The sequence below is a fragment of the Pimephales promelas genome, chromosome 20, assembly GCF_988280905.1.
Source record: "Pimephales promelas chromosome 20, fPimPro1.hap1.1, whole genome shotgun sequence".
NCBI lineage: Eukaryota > Metazoa > Chordata > Actinopteri > Cypriniformes > Leuciscidae > Pimephales > Pimephales promelas.
The window spans coordinates 13,798,273-13,821,452 of record NC_142788.1 but is presented as its reverse complement, the minus strand read 5'-3'; the positions used below and the strand labels follow the sequence as shown (position 1 = coordinate 13,821,452).

Genomic DNA, 23,180 nt, shown 5'->3' with positions numbered 1-23,180 from the left:
TCAGAGACTTATCGGACACACGGAAGCCATTGCTATGGTTACTGCTCTAAAGTTTGGGTAAAACAAACCAATAAAAAGGGAAAAGCCTTGCAGTCATGACTGATGGTCTCTCGCTTATTCCTACTCTCAAATGAGGCATGGTGTCATGTGGCATCAGCTTCCTGCTGCAATAATTCTGAAATATGAGCTGAATTAATACCTTTTTCCATAATCTGAAGGACTTTTGAGCAGGTGAAAGGATAAAAGAATGACTTTTGGTCTCATGAGATACAATCCCATGGGATGCATTCAAAACTCTTCACAGGCACTTATTGACTCTTTCACTCACTTGAGCATCTGGTTTACACTTCAACCACCAAACTGTGTGCGTCACATGTATGTGACCCACAAAGATTCATGGTTGAAGTGTAAGCCAGATGCTCAAATGAGTGAAAGAGTATCAGCTTTCTGGGAAAGAACAAATAATCTTCAATGTGGTTTTTCTGGCAATGACAACACTGCCACCCTGTGTTTTATGCTGACATTAAATGCAGTTTTATGTGACCAAAACTGCTAGTTTATTTACATGTAATCAAAACCATTTAACCAAATTCTTTTCTTTAATTACTTAGCCATTTATTCTATATTAATTTAGAAACTACACTGTGAACTGCCAAAAAGCTAAACAGAAACACAAGACACTAGAACATTAGACACCTGCCTTATGGAAATATATATTCACAACACTGTAAAATAACCTGCATTGGTCATTAATAAAAGTATAGTTTATACAGTGATTCCCAAACTTTTTGTCAACTGAATCCCTTTGAAAAAGTGTTTACTTGAAGTACCCCTTGAGATTTATAATTAAAAAGTTAACTTAATTTTTTAATAATAATTCAATTTAATAAAAAATTAACATCTTCACAGTACTTTGATGTTAGTTTTAGTCACATGACATGAAGATAAACATCTGATTTAGTATTCACCATTGTTTTATTTTCAACATTATTTTAATTTTACATTTTATGATTTAATTATTCTCTTCTCATCAACTCACAAACTTCAGTTTGGGAAACCCAACAACAGATTAGTAGTTTATGAACCTTTAAATATAAACATGTATGATATTATCTAGTGATGTCCATAAATATTTGAATGTATTTTTAACTAAGGATCTGTTAACATTATGTATTCTTTGTTAAAATTATTGAAGCGTTAGTTCACATAAATAGTAAATAACTACCTCACATTTATAAATAGGCCGCATGCTGTACTTAAGATGTAGACCTTGCTCATGAATATTAATTAGATAGGTGGTGTTCACCCATTAGCCCTAACTAACTGATTGAAAGAAATACATTGCTAATGCTGGTGAATAAACAAATCCTATCGTTATAAGGAAGAGAATGGTTCATGCATAAAAGTAGGCCTAAAACACAAATTGTTATATTCTTTTCTTACCTCTTGTGAAGTATATCTGTGTGAAACTACTTCTCGAAGTCAAACAATGAAAGCCAGGGCAGGGTTTGATTTTGTCCATGAGGAATTGATAGGATGATGTTCGTTGATGTCACATGAGTGACAGGTTGCCCCGCCCTCGTGCCAGTAAACACATCATCAGAGAAGAGAAGAGATGAGCTGCAAGAGGGAGGGGAAGCTCTTATGATAAAAGGATTACGAGGGCACATTCATTAAAAAAAATGATGTGCAATCAATGAAATCATTTATACTAAATGCTGCAAAAATACATTAAGAATTTTCGATTTTGATTTCATGGGGACTTTAATATTTATATCCATGCACTATAGGATTGTTCAAAGTCAGCCAGCTAAAGTGCAATGTTAAAGAACACATTGAACTTATCTCTTCTTGACACATTTTGAAATATATCCCAACTTGATATTATTAAAACAAGCTAAAACACAACAACTGAATGCCACAGAATGAACAAGATGTCACATAGCCAAAGGAAACTTAAGATGGCCTGTGTATGTGATTTCCCTGTGTACACTATATTCTGTTAATTTGGATGAAATGTAATTAAAATTAGCAAATCACAGTTAATAATGAATATAACGCTTTAGGCAGTTTATGTGCGACATTTGTCGCGTCACCAGACGCGCCTCACCGGTCGCCAATATGGAACGCGAACAGGGCCAAGTTCTGCTTGTGACGTCATGACGAGGAATTTAGAATCTTAGTGACGCAAAGACGATTTCTAGGTGTGTGGCTGCACACTTGCTGCACGTGACGTCACTTGCATTCTCCGCTGCCGCAGACGCCTCTTGGAATTTTGCGCGTCATCAGAACTAACTAGCGCTGGGTGCGCAATGACGTCACGCACCGTGTCACGCCCCCATCCGGGGATATGACACGCACTCCTTCTCCAGCATGGCGGCTGCAGGTGAGGATTTTTTAGTTTTGTGCCTGGGCCGGTTGGAAATTTTTGGGTGCGACGTGTCTTTTGTGTCGGGGAGATTTCCTTGAGTAGCAGATAAAGTGTGTCCGAGATGGTCGCAACCGTAGCGGCGAGAGCTGATTGTAAAAGCTTGCTCTTGAGTTATGAAGGGACGCTGCGTCGAAACTGCACCAACAGCTGTACGTGCAAATGCGAAAACATTGATCAGCTTATTTACTTTCTGTTCAGACAACACGCGAGCGCTGTTTCAACGCACACATGAACTCAGACAGAAAATGAAGGACATGCAGCCAAGCCCGTGTCTGCTTTGTGTTGTTTTTGTTTCATTGCAACTATTTTGTTTTTCCTTGTGTGAATGCAATATATATTTGGTTTGTTTACAAGAATTGAATTAAACCGTTGGCTCAAGCGCAGGCGCAGATTTGAAGGAGGGCTGCTGTAACTTCATACATTCACTGATTTTCTTCACACGTTTTACTGACAGGTCGACTTGTATGAGCAAAAAGGTCTCAACTCTTGATACTAGACAGTTTCATAAAATAAAAACATTTCTACAAACAGTTTTTTAGTATCTGTTGGTATCTCAATCTGTCTAGAAACCTTCCCTTAGGTTGGGTGCCATTATTTTTTTGTTGAAAATCTGACAGCCCAAGAAAACGCCCAAGTTCTCTTATTTACCATCAATATTGTAGCAATAATAATAATAAAATATTTCTTACTACCTTAACTTAATGAATTGTATGGGTTTTTTGTTTTGTTTTTACATTAACATTTTACTATTATAGCCCAAAATAATTTGCTGTTTAGCACGAACAATGTCATTTCCACCACAACCTGTCTTTACCACCACAATGAACACCGTGGTGGAAATGACTGTGGTGGAAATTACATTTCCCCCCTTTTCCTCGAAAATATCATGCTATGTTAGCCTGTTAATATTAGTTTTACAGTTAGCTTTAAATATACAATATACACAAATTATTAAATTAATTTTATCCAGTTATTTTTACGTCCATGTGAAATATGAGCCATTTGGAAATGACGGCCAATAAATATAATCACAGTTTTAGTCATATTTTCCTTGATTTTTCTTCTTTTCATTACTCCCTAAAGAAAGGTGACCCTTTCACCCAGCCGTGTGTTCACTGTGGAGTTTCTATTGCTATGGTTACTAAGTATTCAAACCTAAAACAATGATCCCAGGATTCTATTTTGTACAGTGTGGTGGAAATGACAGTGAACCCAAGGGACAAGGGTTCTACCTATGAAAAATATAAGAAAATGTGAATAAATATTGCAATATATAATATGTATAATTGAAATAGACATTATTTTATAATTTGCACTTAAAATCTACATTATTTAAATAATTAATTTAGAATTAAGCGACATTGAAGGTACAAAGTCGGTCTTAGGGACAGGGAGAAAACAGTATCATGCTCAAAAATCATGCTTAAAAGGCCTCATATTATATAATAAAAAGAATGATTGAGCCATGATACATTTTTTATAAGTTCCCCCTTAGGGTGAAGTAAGTCTGACAAAAACAAAAAAGAAGAAATGTTTTTTAGATTTTATTATTTCATCCAGGGACAAGAAAAGTACCATAGTTAAAGAATCACCCTTTGGGTTTTTGCTACCTTTTTATTTTATTATTGATTTTACATATTTTCCTACTTTTATTTTTTGTTTTTACTTATTTGTATTTTTATTTTATTTGTATTGTTGTTGTTTTTTCTTTGTAAAATCGCAAACAAGTTAAGTTTAAATTAAAAAAAAATCTCCTTGTCATACTGGAAAAAGGCACACATTTCACAGAACGACCCTGGAGGTTTTCTGCACTACCCCAAGACAAAAAACAACAACAACAACAAAAACTCATAGGCACATTTTTAGGAGTCCTTCTGGCTCTGAAAAATTTGAACTTTAATTGAGATCTCACACCCCAAATTCCCACAAAAACACTTTTTTTCACACTTGTCAAGCTTTAAACCTCCTTTAATGTTTAATTGTGCTTCACTAGTGAAATGATAATGTGTTTTGACCTTGTAGGTATGATGGGACCGTATAATCATAATTCATAGAGTTGTCACTCAGATACTCTCTCCTCCTTCTAACCAGTGTCTATATGTTGAGCTGAAGGATAATGTTGTCAGACCTTCAGTGCTTTGTTTTGGTTTTGCAGTGGGGTCTGGTGGTAGCCCTACAGTAAACACTGATTCAGATTCACAGGGCTGGAATGTCCTGACAGTGCAGTTTGTCACAAAAGAGCTCCAAAGCATGTAGTTGCTCTTGCTCACAACAATGCCTCTCTCCAAGTGTTAACCTCACCAGATGAGTGCGGTTAACACTTGGAAATAGTTTTCTTGTTTTCCAAATGCTGCAGTTTGTCATTTGTGGCAGTGTGGCATTTCCATTTGACACTGTATATTTAATACAAAGGAGGAAGTACACTAACTTTGTCATCTAATTGCAGGCTTAATGATGTTAGATTGTAAATGTTTGTATGGACCACATACAACATACTTTATATTTACCAGCCATTTGTTCTCATTTGTGTTTATTTTCACCAAGTTGTGGTGTTTAAGCGTAATGGAGAACTTTTCATACTGTTTTCAGCACATACTAATTGTTTATTTCCTGACAGCTAAAAAGAATAAAAAAAAGGGTAAGACCCTTACCCTGACCGACTTTTTAGCAGAGGACAGTGGGGGAAATGCTCCGCCGAGTTACGCGCCCCCAAAGCCCACGAGCTGGGCCGACGAGACCGATGACCTGGAGGGAGATGGTGAGATTCAAATATGGGTTTAAACATCTTCCACATCTGAACTGGCTTTATGCCCAGCAGCACTACTTCCTGAACTTCAGCCAGCTTCTTGTTTCCTGTCTGCCATTATTGGCCAAATTGATTAATTCAGGTGTGTCTGATTATTGTTGCCATGACTACTGAGGTCAAGCACACCTGAATTAATCAATTTGGCCAATAATAGAAGTAGAAGTAGTGCAGCTGGGCATAAAGCCCACTGTTGGCGCTTTGCTTTCAAAATATACTTTTTTTGAAATTTTTAATTTTTATTTCAATAATCTATTTGGGTCATTATGCATCAACACAACCAGATGTCCATCTGGGATTTGGAGCCAAATTACTGGGGGGTAAAAATGACTGTAGGATGAAGATGACAGCATCCGTATTTTATTGTTACACTGAGCAGCAATGATTTTTTTCATTATATGCTAACCGTGATAGTTCAAAAATGGGAGAAAGCACTTCATGCCTGATGTTTGCATGCCTGTAACTCAAGAAGTGTTAAAGATATCTTAATATGCTTTTAAACTTTTCTTTTGTTATCTCCATTTTAAAGGCCCTATATGGTTCATTTCCAGAGATATGGATGCAGCTCAATGAGTAAATTGGTAAATTGTACACATCTTCAGTGGTCAAAATCAAAATGTGGGTCTCTTTTTTTCGTACAACTGATACTTTTTTAATTTAAAGAGGAATATCTGAAAAAGCTATAACTACTCTGCTCAATCAGCTCAATGGCATATAACATACCTGTCTGAGTGCTATAAATATTGTTTTTCCAAAGTTTGCATCCCTGTAACCAAAGAAGTATTAAAGATATCGCATGATTCTCGTTCTTAATAAACGTTTCTTTTGGAATCTTCATTTTAAGGCCCTATATGCCACAATCCCATAGTTATGGAGATCTCAATGCGACTCCCATGTCCAAATAGCTTGTATCTTAGCCACTTTCAATGGTTGAAAACCAAATGTGGGTAACTTTTCAAACAGCTGATACTTACTGTGTTCAAAGAAGAATGTCTGAAGAACAAATACTGTGTTATTGAAATTAGTAAAACTAGTAACTTTGCTAAATGTTTGTGCTGCTCTTTTCCATTCAATAAAAAAAATAGTGACTAGAGGTCAAAAAAGCTCAAATAAAGCATAAAAGTATACTTTTTTAAAAATTTCTTCAAAACTCTTCACACAATGATCACAACAGTAGTCTATGGGCTGAACTGTGAACCATTAATCATTCAATAACTACATCTTTCACAACCACCACCAAACTTTATCTACAGGCCAAGTTTCACATTTACATGATCTTTCTAAAACTATTAAACTTAAGTTCAAAATCGAACATAATACAAAACTGATGAAGACAGCAAAATGCTAGATTTCTACAGTAATGCCATATTAAAAATATATTCCAAATACTACCAAAACAGATGTTAGTCTTTGTTTCATTGCCACCTATACAAAAGGGCAAAACTTACAAATAAGTACAAATACACTACAGTATAAATAACTTTGTACTGAAATGTAAACAATAGGGAGTTTCATTCTTGTTTTTAACATAAAGTTTGTTTGTTGGGTGAAACCTTTTCTTATGTTCAGGAAGAATGAGTTAATTTGAAGTGTTTTGATAGTTTAAGTGCGTTTTGAATGTGAAATGAACTGCTGTGCCAAGCAGAAAGTTACTGGAGAACTGTGGGAATGTCTGCTCATTCAATACAAGAACCAATGGTGTCTCCATCATTTATGGCAAGCCTAGCACAACGCCTCATTATAATACAAATTTAATAGGATTTTTTAAAAAATGTATTTCTCACTGAAAGCTGTCGAATGGGTTCAGACGTCTTGAATGCAATGCACATGGATTATTATTATGGTGCCTGTTTAGAGCTTGACAACCCCTTGTCACTGTGTCTTGTATTGTATGGGAAAGAGCAGCTTGTTACAGTGAATAAGGAAAGTCATTTGCGTTTGAGTCGACATGAGGGTGAGGAAAGGAAATGAAGGCAGAACTATCCCTAATCGACTTCACTTCTTTTACAGTTACTACATCCTGGCACACAGAAGATGATGTGTACCGCGCGCCACCCATCGATCGCTCCATCCTGCCGACGGCTCCGCGTGCCGCCCGTGAGCCCAATATCGACCGCTCCCGTCTGCCCCGAAGCCCCCCCTACACCGCCTTCCTGGGAAACCTCCCCTATGACGTCACTGAAGACTCAATCAAAAACTTCTTCCGTGGACTCAGTGTGAGTTTCCTCTCTTCCTGTGAGAATGCAGAAGGAATGTTTACGTGAATTTTCGCATGCGTTATAGTTTAACCCTTTGACATGTAAGTTAAAAAAATTCTAGCTGAGGCCCTGGCGTGAGTTTTTAAAGGGGAGCGTTATGGGTTCTGCCAAACAGCATCTGCTACAGTTTTTAGACTTGTGCTATTTTGCATGTTTCATAACTCCTTGTGGTAAATAGGGCATGAAAGATCATTTTCAAAGATATTTTAAGAACACAAGAGTTTCGCGAGTAGTTACAAGGACGTTTTTTTACAAGGAACCATGCAAGATAATAGTAAATAGAAGTTTATTTTCTATATCCATTTAATATAAAAACACTCTAAACATTCTTCTGTCGAATGTTCTTTTACATTAACACAGTGTCAGCTCTAGTATAGTGGTCAGAAATGTGATTTCTTTTTTTGCCCAATATTGCATTCCATTGTGTGTTATTATTATTTTATGTACTTACACTACCGTTCAAGTGTTTAGGTCAGGAAGAACTTTTATTCAGAGAGGATGCATTAAATATATCAAAAGTGACAGTAAAGTCACCCTGACAAGATTTTACAAGGTTGTTATTTTGAACTTTCTGTACATCAAAAAATCCTGGAAAAATTCCATCATGGTTTCCACAAAAATATGAAGCAGCACTGTTTTTGAGTTTTCAAATCAGCATATTAGAGTGATTGCTGAAGGATTATGTGACTCTGAAGACTGGAGTAATGATGCTAAAAAAAAAAGCTTTGACATCAAAGGAATTGAAAAAAGCGAAACAATTGAAAACAATTTACATAATATGTATGTGTTTACTGTGTATAATTATTTTCTATTTATAAATAAACACACATGCATATTTAAGATTTTTATTTATATATACAATATTTATATATAATTAAATTGTATAAATATATATACACAGTATAAACATGCATATATTTCTTAAATGTAAATATGCAAATGTGTGTATTTATTTATATATATATATATATGAAGGGTTCAGATGCAAAAGCCTCTAAGTGCCATTTGAAATTTTCTTCTAGAATGATCATTTTTATCAAGCTTGTATATTTAAGTTCAGTGATTTCACTTAAATGGCAATGATAATTACCTATTAATTGTTATTTAAGTGAAATTACTGAGCTTAAATATACAAGTTTGATAAAAAAATCATCATTAAAGAAGAAAATTTCAAATGGCATTTAGAGGCTTTTGCATCTGAACTCTTCATATATATATATATATATATATATACACACACACACACAAAATAATTAGACACAGTACACACACATATATTACGTAAACACAAACTTTTATTTTGGATGCGATTAATCGTTGCCCAGCACTAATATATTTTAATTATTTATTCAAACAGATCAGTGCAGTTCGCCTCCCGAGGGAGCCCAGTAACCCAGAACGGCTGAAAGGCTTTGGTTATGCAGAGTTCGATGACGTGGATTCACTGTTGCGAGCACTTAGTCTCAATGAAGAGGTGAGAACGTATTGTCAGTCATGTTACTTTGTTGTTGTATGTCTAATGACTAGCAATATAACTTATTCTTTACCTGGAAACCTGTGCAAGTACGTAAATGGTTCTGTATTATAGAACCAAATGACACTGCAGAACCAAATGACGTTCAGCTCCCCCTTTCTGGGCATCATGGGTTGAGCTTGACCATGTCCAGATTAACGTCTGTGGATCCAATGAATGGAGGGATAGAGTTATGGGTAGGGTTAGGGTGTGGTTGGACCTTCTAGCTCCACCCATTGCACCTAAATTTCCTCCAGAGAGGGGGAGCTGGACTGCTGCAGTGAGCAGCCTCTCCTCACTGTTGGTGTTATTTCAATGGTGGCCACATGGTGGTGCATGTTATCTGTTACACTTGTGCAAAATAAAGGTGCATGCTCACAGTTCGTGTAATGAGCAGCAGTGTAGTATTTTTATATTAACCCCATCTTTTTACTCTCTTTCTAGAACCTTGGAAATCGTAGGATTCGTGTAGACATCGCTGACCAGTCCAATGAGAAAGGTGTGATTCTGAGAAACCGATACGTTCATTTGCACTATAATGCAGTTGTGAACTTGTATTGAACTTGTATAATTTTTGTTTTCTCCTGCTCAGAGAGAGATGATCGGTCCATGTCCGGGCGGGACCGTAACCGCAGTGAGCGAGACATGGGCCCCGACAAGACCGATTCTGACTGGCGGGCAAGGCCTAAATCTGACGCCGATGACGGACCACGCAGGGACGATGCCTTTGGAGAGCGTAAGCAATTACTTAATCCGACAAAGTGTTTGTTGGAGCGATTGTATGAGAGGAAAAAAAAATCTTCTCATTGAATGCCACATGACAAGCTACTAACAAAATGTATTATATGATTATATACAACAGTCTATTAAAGGCACACTATGTAATTTTTCGCCACTAGAGGTCATTTATTCAAAACAAAGGCGTAGCTTGATGACGCCTTCATTTCATGGAATCAGGGGAGTTGTTGTCTTCACCTCTACAGACGGTGGAAAATATGATGGGACTCAGGCAGAAAACAAATTCATGGATGACCGGTAATGTATTAAAGATTTATTAAAGTTACAAAAGCCATTGGAGTGGAATGATGCCGCTGAAGCGATGGCTAATGAGAGACGAGCGCGACACTCGGCTCGATGGAAGTGGAGCTTTTATTATGCCACAGACGCCGCTTATGCTTCTTCCAGTCATGAGTATGTGGGATTACGCAGCGCTGTTTTATCATATTAGATACATTTGAGTGAGTTGAAAGTTGTTATAGTGCTACTCTGTGCGTTCGCTCGGCAGCTACTATATGAGACACTTGCACACTGCCGTTAGCTAGATCAATTTTAAAGGGATAGTTCACTTTGAAATGAATTTTTGGTATGTTTTAGCTTACCTCAAGGGCATCCAAGATGTAGGTGTCTTTGTTTCCGCAGTATTTTCAATTTTGATATTTTTTGGTCAAACCGTTCTTGTCTCAGTCATATAATGGAGGTCTATGGTCACCACCTCAAAGAGCATGCACAGAGAAGTCCAAATTAAACATGATTCAATGACTCGTAAATGCAAGTGTACACATTGGTTTCTACAAAATAAAACAATCAAGGGTAACGTGGGTATGATGTCAATGATAGTGTCAATGATAAACAATGTCTGTGTCCTGGTTAAAACTACTTATTTCTCTGGATTTAAACATTCTTAGATACGTTTGGGATAGTATAAGTTCAAAATGAAAAAAATATTAACAAAATATATTTTATCCAAAAATCGTACATAGCGTGCCTTTAAGCAATTGAATATTGGACCGTAACGAACAGGGTGTAAAAAAAAAAAAAAAACTTAAAGTATTTTAGAAATAAAATATATCCAGATGTTTTTAAAGTTTTTAACAATTGATTCAAATTGATGGATTTTTACCATCCTCTTCTCAGGATCCCGTGATCGATTTGATCCAGACCGTGGCCAGCGGTGGGACAACGATCGTAATGATGGCGGACGTGACCGATACCGGGAACGTTATGATGACAAAGAGCGCAGAGACTACGACAGAGGTATATAACACTTTCATACATTTCAGTTCTGCACTAGAGATCTTTTACAATGTAGTAAATAAATGCAAGTGAGAAGCCTGGGGTTTCTTTAAGCCCTGAGTTTACGAGTTGGGGCGTGTCAGCGAGAAACGTGGCGGAATACCACAATAGGTATTATAGGTATTTAACAGTGACATTGTCAGGCCTTTTTATTTACAACATAATTACCTGCACAAGATATAATAGCATTGTAATATTATAACATGTAGCAATAAAGTTTACAATGGATTCATAAATTGAAAGCATAAAATGCAAACCACACCTAATGCACATTCTTTGTTCTTCATTTACAAGAAGTAGAGTTAAAAACCTTGTTGTGTTTTTGTGTGGCATCATGCTCCGAAGAAAGTGACTTGAACGCACCTGACTTTGTAAACACAACTTCCCAAGTCAAAAATACAAACTTCCCAGGAAGACTTGAAATGTACCATTATTTCCTAGCTCTGTTATTGTTATTATTTAAACTAAATTATTATTGCCCCTGGTTCAAAAAGAAGCTCTCGAAATAATGGAGTGCTGGCTTGGACTGAGTGTGGTGTTTATGCAAAAAAATCCTGCATCTGGAATAGGGGTGTGCGATATGACGATTTTTAATCGTGGACGATTAAAATGTCTCCACGATCTGCTTTTGAAGAAATATCGTAGTATCGTGTTACAGTGCATTCTATCAGTTCAGCTCTGGCGCCTCCGTCTCATCTGTACAACGCGACGTAGCCTAGACATCACACGTTAATGAATAGGTACGGGACACTGAAATTCACAAAAGTTCATTACTTGCATAAGCCTTGCCGGTTAAACATGTAATCCACGGCACGCGCTGATGTGCTGTTCTAACGTGCGCTTTCCTGACCGCATATACCCACGACAATCACAGGCACTAGAAGCCTGTCAAACAGCGCCTGAATACTGGACTAAGTTATCTTTCGAGTCTTATTATGCTAATACTGTTAAATACACACAATGTGTACATAAACAGGCTACGTCTAAAGTGAAAGCAAACATTTGAGAGAATATCTGGTGTAATATGCGTCTATATTAAAAGCGTCGAGTGCTGGTCTATAAACGCCAGGAGTAAATAGTACTGCCGCTTGTCCTTAAAGGGATAGTTCACAAAAAAAAAAATAATAATAAAAATCTGTCATTAATTACTCACTCTAATATTGTTCCATACCTGTATTCATTTCTTTCTTGTGCTGAACACAAAAGACTTTTTTTTTTTAATGTGGGTAACCAAACAGTTGCTGGTCCCCATTAACTTCCAGGAGAGAACCTATAAAAAACAGGGGGACCAGCAACTGTTCAGTTACCCACATTATTCAAAATAACTTTTATTTTCAACAGAAGAAAGAAACTTATTCGTGTTTAAAACATCTTGAGAGAGTAAATTAAGACCATTTTCATTTTTGAGGGAACTATCCCTTTAGTGTTAATAAAAAATAAAAAACACACAAGGAGAAAATCACTCACTGACTGAGAACTTTAATAGTAGCTTTAATAAGAATCAATTTATTCAGTGAAGTCTATGAAGTGTTTTAATTTCATATTTGTTCATTTAATTACTTTCTTCAATGCTACAGCTAAATACACCTACTGCATCTGAAAAAATAAAGCACTATTTATTTAATTTGAATATTAATTTGTGTAATGTTTATCTCGTCTTATTTTTTTAATATAAAAAAAAGAAAATAATGACAAAGATTTTTATCTTCGCCACTGGCCTATGTATGCCTTTCTTTTTTTCTTTTGTTACCTAAGGATTTGTTTTTAACATTAGTTTGGCTGTAATGAACAGCCACTTGCAAAATATTAAAACCAAATTGAAAAAGAATCGTGATAAAAAATCGTGATCGTGATTTTCCAAAAAAAAATCGTGATATGATATTTTTTCCATATCGCCCACCCCTAATCTGGAATGAAAACTATTAAATGAGCTTATAAGAATGGAACAATCAATTTAAAACAACAAAAACTGTAATCTACATAAACAGAAAAAAGCTTCGCTCCATAGGAAATGGTTTTCCATTGATGATTGATTGACCTTCCTAATTCTGTGTTTCATTATTTCAGGTTACGAATCACGCAGTAGCGGACGTCGACCTTTTGGAAGCGGTTTTCGACGTGACTATGACGACCGGAGGGATGACCGCAGGGACGACTTTCGGGGCAGCGGGGAGCGCTATGGAGATCGTTTTGGTGACCGTGAAGAGAGATACGAGAGACGGGATGAAAAGTGCGAGGACAGAGGTGAGCCGATGTGTTCGCATCTGCCTGGGTCACTCCAGGAAAAGAACCTAAGAAAATCTTTAATCGGATCATCTAAACAGACTTCTAAATGATCGATCTTCGTTTAAATTAACGTTCAATTAATCGATTAATCGTTAGCATTAATGGCATTGCGGGGTCTGCAGATGCTGCTCAAAAAGCTATGTTCCTCACCATATTAATAAGAATGTTTTTTAATTTAAATAAAGGGTTATTAGTAGGATTGTAAAATGTTTTGATGGGATTGATAAATTAAATCAATTATTTAATATATAAATATAACGACAAATACAATGTGTCACTCAGATGCGTGCTTGTCAGAATGTGTGACTGACTAAAAACGGCAACTAAACCCAATGAATTCACAACCATTTCATAAAATAGTGTTCTCATGTTAAGTAATATGACAGCCCCAAATTAACCATCGTTATTATTAGTTGTGCATTCTGCTTGAGTGGCGCGCACTGAATGAATAACCGTTGAGCTCTTTGTTAGCGTTTATTTAACTCAAAGAAACAATTTCTGAAACCTTGCTCCATTTTCTGAAAACATTAAACACAAAACCTCATCTTTAAGCACTATTTACAAAACCTCTGATGTTCAAAATGTGTTCAAAATCAAACACTGCTCTCAAAACAGTTCAAGGGATAACTACATTTTTAATCTCAAAACAAATTTCATATTTTTTCATTGTACAGTCTACAGCAGTGCACTGTACTACAGTATACGGTACTCAAAGGGACACAAATGAAAGGAGTAAACGTGATCAATGTGCTTCTTGTCTTTGGCCTGGGTCAGGCCAGAGCACTTCGTCGACATCACAAGCAATATTGTCCCTCCTGAAGCAACGGGGGAAGAAGCCTCTTGTGTGTCGCATCCAGCCCTGACATGGCTTGCAGCAGATTTACTCTGGTGTAGGGTTGTCTATCATAAACTTTCCATCTCCAAGAGGAGAATTCGGATTCAGGAAAGGCGAGTATGGAGGGAGGTACAAGTTCACAAACTGCCCATTGATGTTAAACCACACTATCATGGTATTGGTATTGGGAATGGTATTCTCATTTAGCTCTTGACCCTGCTGCTGAAATAAAATATCTCTTAGATTGACCATAAATCTTAGAAGGTGCTGGGTGTTATATGGCCCGAGTGTAGCATGGTGATGTAGAACAGCATGGTTGCTAGCAGCACAGATTGTGACATTGCCACCTCGTTGACCAGAGACTTCAACAATGGCCCGCTGTCCAATCATGTTTCGGATGGGAGTGAGGTTTAGGGGGTGAGCATGATCCCGCACGCACACCGCTCGCACGCACACCCACACGCACGCACCACACACCCCAAATGCACACACCCCACACTCACATCACATACCCAAAACCCACATGCACACCCGCACGCACCCAACACACACACCTCACACGAACGTGCACCACACACCCCAAATGCACACACCCCACCATGCACGCCTCACACAGTCCACCAAGCACGTGTAATGTGTGGGGTGTGTGATGTGAGTGTGGGGTGCATGCGTGCGGGGTGTTGCGGTGTCCGTGTGCGTGCGTGTGGGGTGTGCGTGGTGGAGTGTGTGGGGTGTGCATGGTGGAGTGTGTGGGGTGTGCATGGTGGGGCGTGTGGGGCGTGCATGGTGGGGCGTGCATGGTAGAGTGTGTGGGGCGTGCATGGTGGGGCGTGCATGGTGGGGTGTGTGGGGCGTGCATGGTGGAGTGTGTAGGGCGTGCATGGTGGGGCGTGCATGATGGGGTCTGTGGGGCGTGCATGGTGGAGTGTGTGGGGCGTGCATGGTGGGGTGTGTGGGGCGTGCATGGTGGAGTGTGTGGGGCGTGCATGGTGGGGCGTGCATGGTAGAGTGTGTGGGGCGTGCATGGTGGGGCGTGCATGGTGGGGTGTGTGGGGCGTGCATGGTGGGGTGTGTGGGGTGTGCATGGTGGGGCGTGCATGGTGGGGTGTGTGGGGCGTGCATGGTGGGGTGTGTGCATTTGGGGTGTGTGGTGCACGTTCGTGTGAGGTGTGTGTGTTGGGTGCGTGCGGGTGTGCATGTGGGTTGTTGGGTATGTGATGTGAGTGTGGGGTGTGTGCATTTGGGGTGTGTGGTGCGTGCGTGTGGGTGTGCGTGCGACCGGTGTGCTTGCGGGATCATGCTCACGTCCTAAACCTCACTCCCATCCGGGCCATGGCACCAAATGTGACCGGTCCTACCCTACCTGCTGCAAGCAGGATTCGAACACCAGTCTAACGTCAGTCGCTAGCACGCCTCTTGAGGCCAGGGGAGTGAGGTCCAGAAGTCTTTCTTTTTCTTTTAACGCCCTGTCTCATCTCATCATGACTGCCTAAGCTTTGGTCTGCAGGTGTTGTGGAGCCTCCGGATCTGATCTCAGATCTGTTGTTGACCATGTGAGAAGGTCCAGGCTGTTCATCATCTGTATGTGTTTCTTCAAGTGATCCTGGAGAAGAAATGCCTGAGATGAGTGATAAACTTGAAGAATCAGAATCAGAGTGGTGGTCTGATCTCTTCCTTTTCCGTTCTCTACTCTTTGAACTGCCAGAAGTCTTTCTTTTTCTTTTAATGCCCTGTCTCATCTCATCATGACTGCCAGGGCTTTGGTCAGCAGGTGTTGTGGAGCCTCTGGATCTGATCTCAGATCTGCTGTTGTTGGTCAGGTGAGAAGGTCCAGGCTGTTCATCATCTGTATGTGTTTCTTCAAGTGATCCTGGAGAAGAAATGCCTGAGATGAGTGCTGACCTTGAAGACTCAGAATCAGAGCTGTGGTCTGATCTCTTCCTTTTCCGTTCTCTACTCTTTGAACTGCCAGAAGTCTTTCTTTTTCTTTTAGCACCCAGTCTCATCTCATTCTGACTTCCAGGGCTTTGGTCAGAAGGTGTTCTGGATGCTCCAGATCTGATCTCACTGCTGTTGGCCCGGCGAGAAGGTCCAGGCTGTTCATCATCAGTGCGTGATCCATCCATATGTGATCCTCCAGATCTCATCTCAGAGCTGTTGTTGGCCTGGTGAGAAGGTCCAGGCTGTTCATCATCAGTGCGTGATCCATCCATATGTGATCCTCCAGATCTGTTGTTGACCTGGTGAGATGGTCCAGGCTGTTCATCATCAGTGCTGGACTCCCTCCTTGGTGTCTCCACACGTTCTGCCGGTCGGGGATTAATATACACTGGATAAAATGCAGCTGTCAAGGAATCACCTGATGCCTGGAAAGTGACAGACCAGTGATCTGCATTCCAGGCCAGCATGGAGGGCAATGGATTGTATTCGAGACCAGGTGTCAAAGAATACCGAAGAAGTTCCCTCAGAGACCTTATAACCAACCCCAAATAGCAACGTGGCATGGGACGATTCAAGAGTGGTATGTGTATCTCTGGAAGAGTGCTCCGGACATCATCTCGTAAGATTGTACTTTGAATCACATAGTCAGGCCTCACTTCGACATCGACATCGTCAAGCTGAATGACCTCTCCACCGATGTTGCCGTCAAAAGGTTCACCTTGAGCCATCTTAAATGTTCAGTTATCTGCTGACCTAGAAAAACTGGTATTTGATCAGTATAGTACCCAGGAAACACTGATAATCTTTCTCAACTACTGCTGTAATGAGCCTCTGAGGTGCATCAGCTATAGTGAAGCTTTTGACAAGTCAAGACAAGTCCAGGCATGTCAAGGCATTGTGATGTCATCAGTAGAACAGATGATGTCATCAGTGGAATAAGAGAGCAAGGGATCCATTTAAAAAATAACAAATTCAATGCAGCTGTGAATGATCACACCTACTGAAGTTATCCAGTAAGTTGTTGATGGTGTTGTGTTAATGTTGTGTGTGTGTTTATGTATACACATAACAACATTAACAACTTACTGGATAACTTCAATATGAATATTTTGTGTATGTACAGTTCATAACATCTTAAGGCATATTTGTTCTTATATAATTTCAGGTAACTGTATTTGTTGTTAGTAACTTGAGGTGTACTACTTTTCCAAAATACTTTGTTACTTTAAATATAATTAAGTAGTCTGTACTTTGATCCATTAATTGATACATGTTTATACAAGGCCTTTTTCATGCAATGTTTGGTTGTTGGGGGAGATTTCTCACTCCTGACAATAGCAATCATTATATTCTTCCTCTCTAACATATGGAAGGAATATGATGGCAAATGCAGCCTCTCTCTGGTTACGACCCTGATATTTTTGGATTGCATGGGAAATCCATGGAAGAATTTTGACCGTTGCAGTATTATTGGAACCTGCGTGTAGATGATTCAGTTTCTACAACTCAGAGATATTTCTGCAACCCATTCGAGAGAGAGGTATCGGGATGCTGAAAAACTGTCAAGGAATGTGGGTTAGTCGACTAGTTAGTTAGTTAGTTTACTTTATTGTCATTCAAACATGTTAGACATGAAGGAACGAAATTCGTTTCCCAGGTCCGGCAGCGTAATACAGAATAAATAACAATTCAATTCTCAGATAAACCCCAATAAAACGTATAAAATGGATTATGTATATTCCATTTTATACGTTTTATTGGGGTTTATCTGACTGAGTGCCTTTATATATGCTTCCTCTCATGCTGATGAGATAGTCATGATGATTGTTGATAACGAGTTAATTGGATCGATTATTTGAAAGTGCTCCTCCCGAACTTTTTTTAGTGAAACATCATATAGTGAGTATGAGACTCATACTTTTTCACATAATAGGGTCGGAGCCGAAAGAATCTGGGTGGGATTGATTTTGCACATTAACATCATATGACATCATGATCCACAGTGATTTGAGCCATGCCTCAGAGGTGACCTCAGCACTTATCCCCATATTAAATATTTATTTTCCTGCTGGGTTACAAAGTCTTTTCTATAGTTTGTCATATAATGTAGCTATTTGTGAATTTAAGACATCTAAAAAGTTTCAACAATCAATTTGCATGATTTACTCTAGTGTAGGGTTGTCTATCATAAACTTTCCATCTCCAAGAGGAGAAAAAATCCTCAATCGGATTCAGGAAAGGCGAGTATGGAGGGAGGTACAAGTTCATAAACTGCCCATTGATGTTAAACCACACTATCATGGTATTGGTATTGGGAATGGTATTCTCATTTAGCTCTTGACCCTGCTGCTGAAATAAAATATCTCTTAGATTGACCATAAATCTTAGAAGGTGCTGGGTGTTATATGGCCCGAGTGTAGCATGGTGATGTAGAACAGCATGGTTGCTAGCAGCACAGATTGTGACATTGCCACCTCGTTGACCAGAGACTTCAACAATGGCCCGCTGTCCAATCATGTTTCAGCCTCTCCTTCTCCTCTTTGTTAGATTGAAGCCAGCTTCACCGACAAAGATGAACTCATGGGGTCTGTCCAAGGATTCCCAGTCAAATATTGTCTGTACAATATACTGTATTTAGAATTGTGTAAGTCGCACAGAGACAGTGATATAATGTCGAGTAGAATTAGGCCTACTGTATGCACTTCTAATTCACATACATTGTATACTGAAGAGTAATGTCATTCACATAGGACGTGTTAGTACTGTAGACAATCTGAATTACAGTAAATGTTTCTGAATGTCCACTTTCACATACTGAGCTCACAGTTCTTTCACCCTTGGTGAGTTGCTCTCAAAAGGTACTCTACCCCGCTCGCACACCGCTCGCACGCACACCCACACGCACGCACCACACACCCCAAATGCACACACCCCACACTCACATCACATACCCAAAACCCACATGCACACCCGCACGCACCCAACACACACACACCTCACACGAACGTGCACCACACACCCCAAATGCACACACCCCACCATGCACGCCCCACACACTCCACCAAGCACGTGTAATGTGTGGGGTGTGTGATGTGAGTGTGGGGTGCATGCGTGCGGGGTGTTGCGGTGTCCGTGTGCGTGCGTGTGGGGTGTGCGTGTGGGGTGTGCATGGTGGGGTGTGTGGGGCGTACATGGTGGGGCGTGCATGGTGGAGTGTGTGAGGCGTGCATGGTGGAGTGTGTGGGGCGTGCATGGTGGAGTGTGTGGGGCGTGCATGGTGGAGTGTGTGGGGCGTGCATGGTGGGGCGTGCATGGTGGGGTGTGTGGGGCGTGCATGGTGGAGTGTGGATGGTGGGGTGTGTGGGGCGTGCATGGTGGGGTGTGTGGGGCGTACATGGTGGGGCGTGCATGGTGGGGTGTGTGGGGCGTGCATGGTGGGGTGTGTGGGGCGTACATGGTGGGGCGTGCATGGTGGGGTGTGTGGGGCGTGCATGGTGGAGTGTGGATGGTGGGGTGTGTGGGGCGTACATGGTGGGGCGTGCATGGTGGGGTGTGTGGGGCGTGCATGGTGGAGTGTGGATGGTGGGGTGTGTGGGGCGTGCATGGTGGAGTGTGGATGGTGGGGTGTGTGGGGCGTGCATGGTGGAGTGTGTGGGGCGTGCATGGTGGGGTGTGTGGGCCGTGCATGGTGGGGTGTGTGCATTTGGGGTGTGTGGTGCACGTTCGTGTGAGGTGTGTGTGTTGGGTGCGTGCGGGTGTGCATGTGGGTTGTTGGGTATGTGATGTGAGTGTGGGGTGTGTGCATTTGGGGTGTGTGGTGCGTGCGTGTGGGTGTGCGTGCGAGCGGTGTGCTTGCGGGATCATGCTCACGTCCTAAACCTCACTCCCATCCGGGCCATGGCACCAAATGTGACCGGTCCTACCCTACCTGCTGCAAGCAGGATTCGAACACCAGTCTAACGTCAGTCGCTAGCACGCCTCTTGAGGCCAGGGGAGTGAGGTCCAGAAGTCTTTCTTTTTCTTTTAACGCCCTGTCTTTACTCATCATGACTGCCTGAGCTTTGGTCAGAAGGTGTTGTGGAGCCTCCGGATCTGATCTCAGATCTGCTGTTGTTGACCAGGTGAGAAGGTCCAGGCTGTTCATCATCTGTATGTGTTTCTTCAAGTGATCCTGGAGAAGAAATGCCTGAGATGAGTGATAAACTTGAAGAATCAGAATCAGAGTGGTGGTCTGATCTCTTCCTTTTCCGTTCTCTACTCTTTGAACTGCCAGAAGTCTTTCTTTTTCTTTTAATGCCCTGTCTCATCTCATCATGACTGCCTGAGCTTTGGTCAGCAGGTGTTGTGGAGCCTCTGGATCTGATCTCAGATCTGCTGTTGTAGGTCAGGTGAGAAGGTCCAGGCTGTTCATCATCTGTGGATGTTTCTTCAAGTGATCCTGGAGAAGAAATGCCTGAGATGAGTGCTGACCTTGAAGACTCAGAATCAGAGTGGTGGTCTAATCTCTTCCTTTTTCGTTCTCTACTCTTTGAACTGCCAGAAGTCTTTCTTTTTCTTTTAGCACCCAGTCTCATCTCATTCTGACTTCCAGGGCTTTGGTCAGCAGGTGTTGTGGAGCCTCCGGATTTGATCTCAGATCTGCTGTTGTTGACCAGGTGAGAAGGTCCAGGCTGTTCATCATCTGTATGTGTTTCTTCAAGTGATCCTGGAGAAGAAATGCCTGAGATGAGTGATAAACTTGAAGAATCAGAATCAGAGTGGTGGTCTGATCTCTTCCTTTTCCGTTCTCTACTCTTTGAACTGCCAGAAGTCTTTCTTTTTCTTTTAGCACCCAGTCTCATCTCATTCTGACTTCCAGGGCTTTGGTCAGAAGGTGTTCTGGATGCTCCAGATCTGATCTCACTGCTGTTGGCCCGGCGAGAAGGTCCAGGCTGTTCATCATCTGTGCGTGATCCATCCATATGTGATCCTCCAGATCTCATCTCAGAGCTGTTGTTGGCCTGGTGAGAAGGTCCAGGCTGTTCATCATCAGTGCGTGATCCATCCATATGTGATCCTCCAGATCTGTTGTTGACCTGGTGAGATGGTCCAGGCTGTTCATCATCAGTGCTGGACTCCCTCCTTGGTGTCTCCACACGTTCTGCTGGTCGGGGATTAATATACACTGGATAAAATGCAGCTGTCAAGGAATCACCTGATGCCTGGAAAGTGACAGACCAGTGATCTGCATTCCAGGCCAGCATGGAGGGCAATGGATTGTATTCGAGACCAGGTGTCAAAGAATACCGAAAAAGTTCCCTCACAGACCTTATAACCAACCCCAAATAGGAACGTGGCATGGGACGATTCAAACGTCGTATGTGTATCTCTGGAAGAGTCCTCCGGACATCATCTCGTGTGATTGTAGCTCGAATCACATAGTCAGGCCTCACTTCGACATCGACATCGTCAAGCTGAATGACCTCTCCACCGATGTTGCCGTCAAAAGGTTCACCTTGAGCCATCTTAACTGTTCAGTTATCTGCTGACCTAGAAAAACTGGTATTTGATCAGTAGTACCCAGGAAACACTGATAATCTTTCTCAACTACTGCTGTAATGAGCCTCTGAGGTGCATCAGCTATAGTGAAGCTTTTGACAAGTCAAGACAAGTCCAGGCATGTCAAGGCATTGTGATGTCATCAGTAGAACAGATGATGTCATCAGTGGAATAAGAGAGCAAGGGATCCATTTAAAAAATAACAAATTCAATGATTGAATGATCACACCTACTGAAGTTATCCAGTAAGTTGTTGATGGTGTTGTGTTAATGTTGTGTTTGTGTTTATGTATACACATAACAACATTAACAACTTACTGGATAACTTCAATATGAATATTTTGTGTATGTACAGTTCATAACATCTTAAGGCATATTTGTTCTTATATAATTTCAGGTAACTGTATTTGTTGTTAGTAACTTGAGGTGTACTACTTTTCCAAAATACTTTGTTACTTTAAATATAATTAAGTAGTCTGTACTTTGATCCATTAATTGATACATGTTTATACAAGGCCTTTTTCATGCAATGTTTGGTTGTTGGGGGAGATTTCTCACTCCTGACAATAGCAATCATTATATTCTTCCTCTCTAACATATGGAAGGAATATGATGGCAAATGCAGCCTCTCTCTGGTTACGACCCTGATATTTTTGGATTGCATGGGAAATCCATGGAAGAATTTTGACCGTTGCAGTATTATTGGAACCTGCGTGTAGATGATTCAGTTTCTACAACTCAGAGATATTTCTGCAACCCATTCGAGAGAGAGGTATCGGGATGCTGAAAAACTGTCAAGGAATGTGGGTTAGTCGACTAGTTAGTTAGTTAGTTTACTTTATTGTCATTCAAACATGTTAGACATGAAGGAACGAAATTCGTTTCCCAGGTCCGGCAGCGTAATACAGAATAAATAACAATTCAATTCTCAGATAAACCCCAATAAAACGTATAAAATGGATTATGTATATTCCATTTTATACGTTTTATTGGGGTTTATCTGACTGAGTGCCTTTATATATGCTTCCTCTCATGCTGATGAGATAGTCATGATGATTGTTGATAACGAGTTAATTGGATCGATTATTTGAAAGTGCTCCTCCCGAACTTTTTTTAGTGAAACATCATATAGTGAGTATGAGACTCATACTTTTTCACATAATAGGGTCGGAGCCGAAAGAATCTGGGTGGGATTGATTTTGCGCATTAACATCATATGACATCATGATCCACAGTGATTTGAGCCATGCCTCAGAGGTGACCTCAGCACTTATCCCCATATTAAATATTTATTTTCCTGCTGGGTTACAAAGTCTTTTCTATAGTTTGTCATATAATGTAGCTATTTGTGAATTTAAGACATCTAAAAAGTTTCAACAATCAATTTGCATGATTTACTCTAGTGTAGGGTTGTCTATCATAAACTTTCCATCTCCAAGAGGAGAAAAAATCCTCAATCGGATTCAGGAAAGGCGAGTATGGAGGGAGGTACAAGTTCATAA

At 40.4% G+C, this 23,180-nt stretch overlaps 1 protein-coding gene across 1 annotated transcript in view; it reads left to right on the top strand.

The window, feature by feature from the left end:
* The first annotated feature begins 2,341 nt into the window (after nucleotides 1-2,341).
* The window catches only part of eif4ba (eukaryotic translation initiation factor 4Ba), a 58,322-nt gene continuing 37,483 nt past the window's right edge, over nucleotides 2,342-23,180 (top strand). The window contains exons 1-8 of the mRNA XM_039652046.2: nucleotides 2,342-2,386; nucleotides 5,049-5,189; nucleotides 7,245-7,450; nucleotides 8,850-8,966; nucleotides 9,450-9,504; nucleotides 9,598-9,741; nucleotides 10,920-11,039; nucleotides 13,146-13,322. Coding sequence (XP_039507980.1) covers nucleotides 2,374-2,386; nucleotides 5,049-5,189; nucleotides 7,245-7,450; nucleotides 8,850-8,966; nucleotides 9,450-9,504; nucleotides 9,598-9,741; nucleotides 10,920-11,039; nucleotides 13,146-13,322 — 973 coding nt within the window. The 5' untranslated portion in view covers nucleotides 2,342-2,373. The remainder of the gene's footprint in view (nucleotides 2,387-5,048; nucleotides 5,190-7,244; nucleotides 7,451-8,849; nucleotides 8,967-9,449; nucleotides 9,505-9,597; nucleotides 9,742-10,919; nucleotides 11,040-13,145; nucleotides 13,323-23,180) is intronic.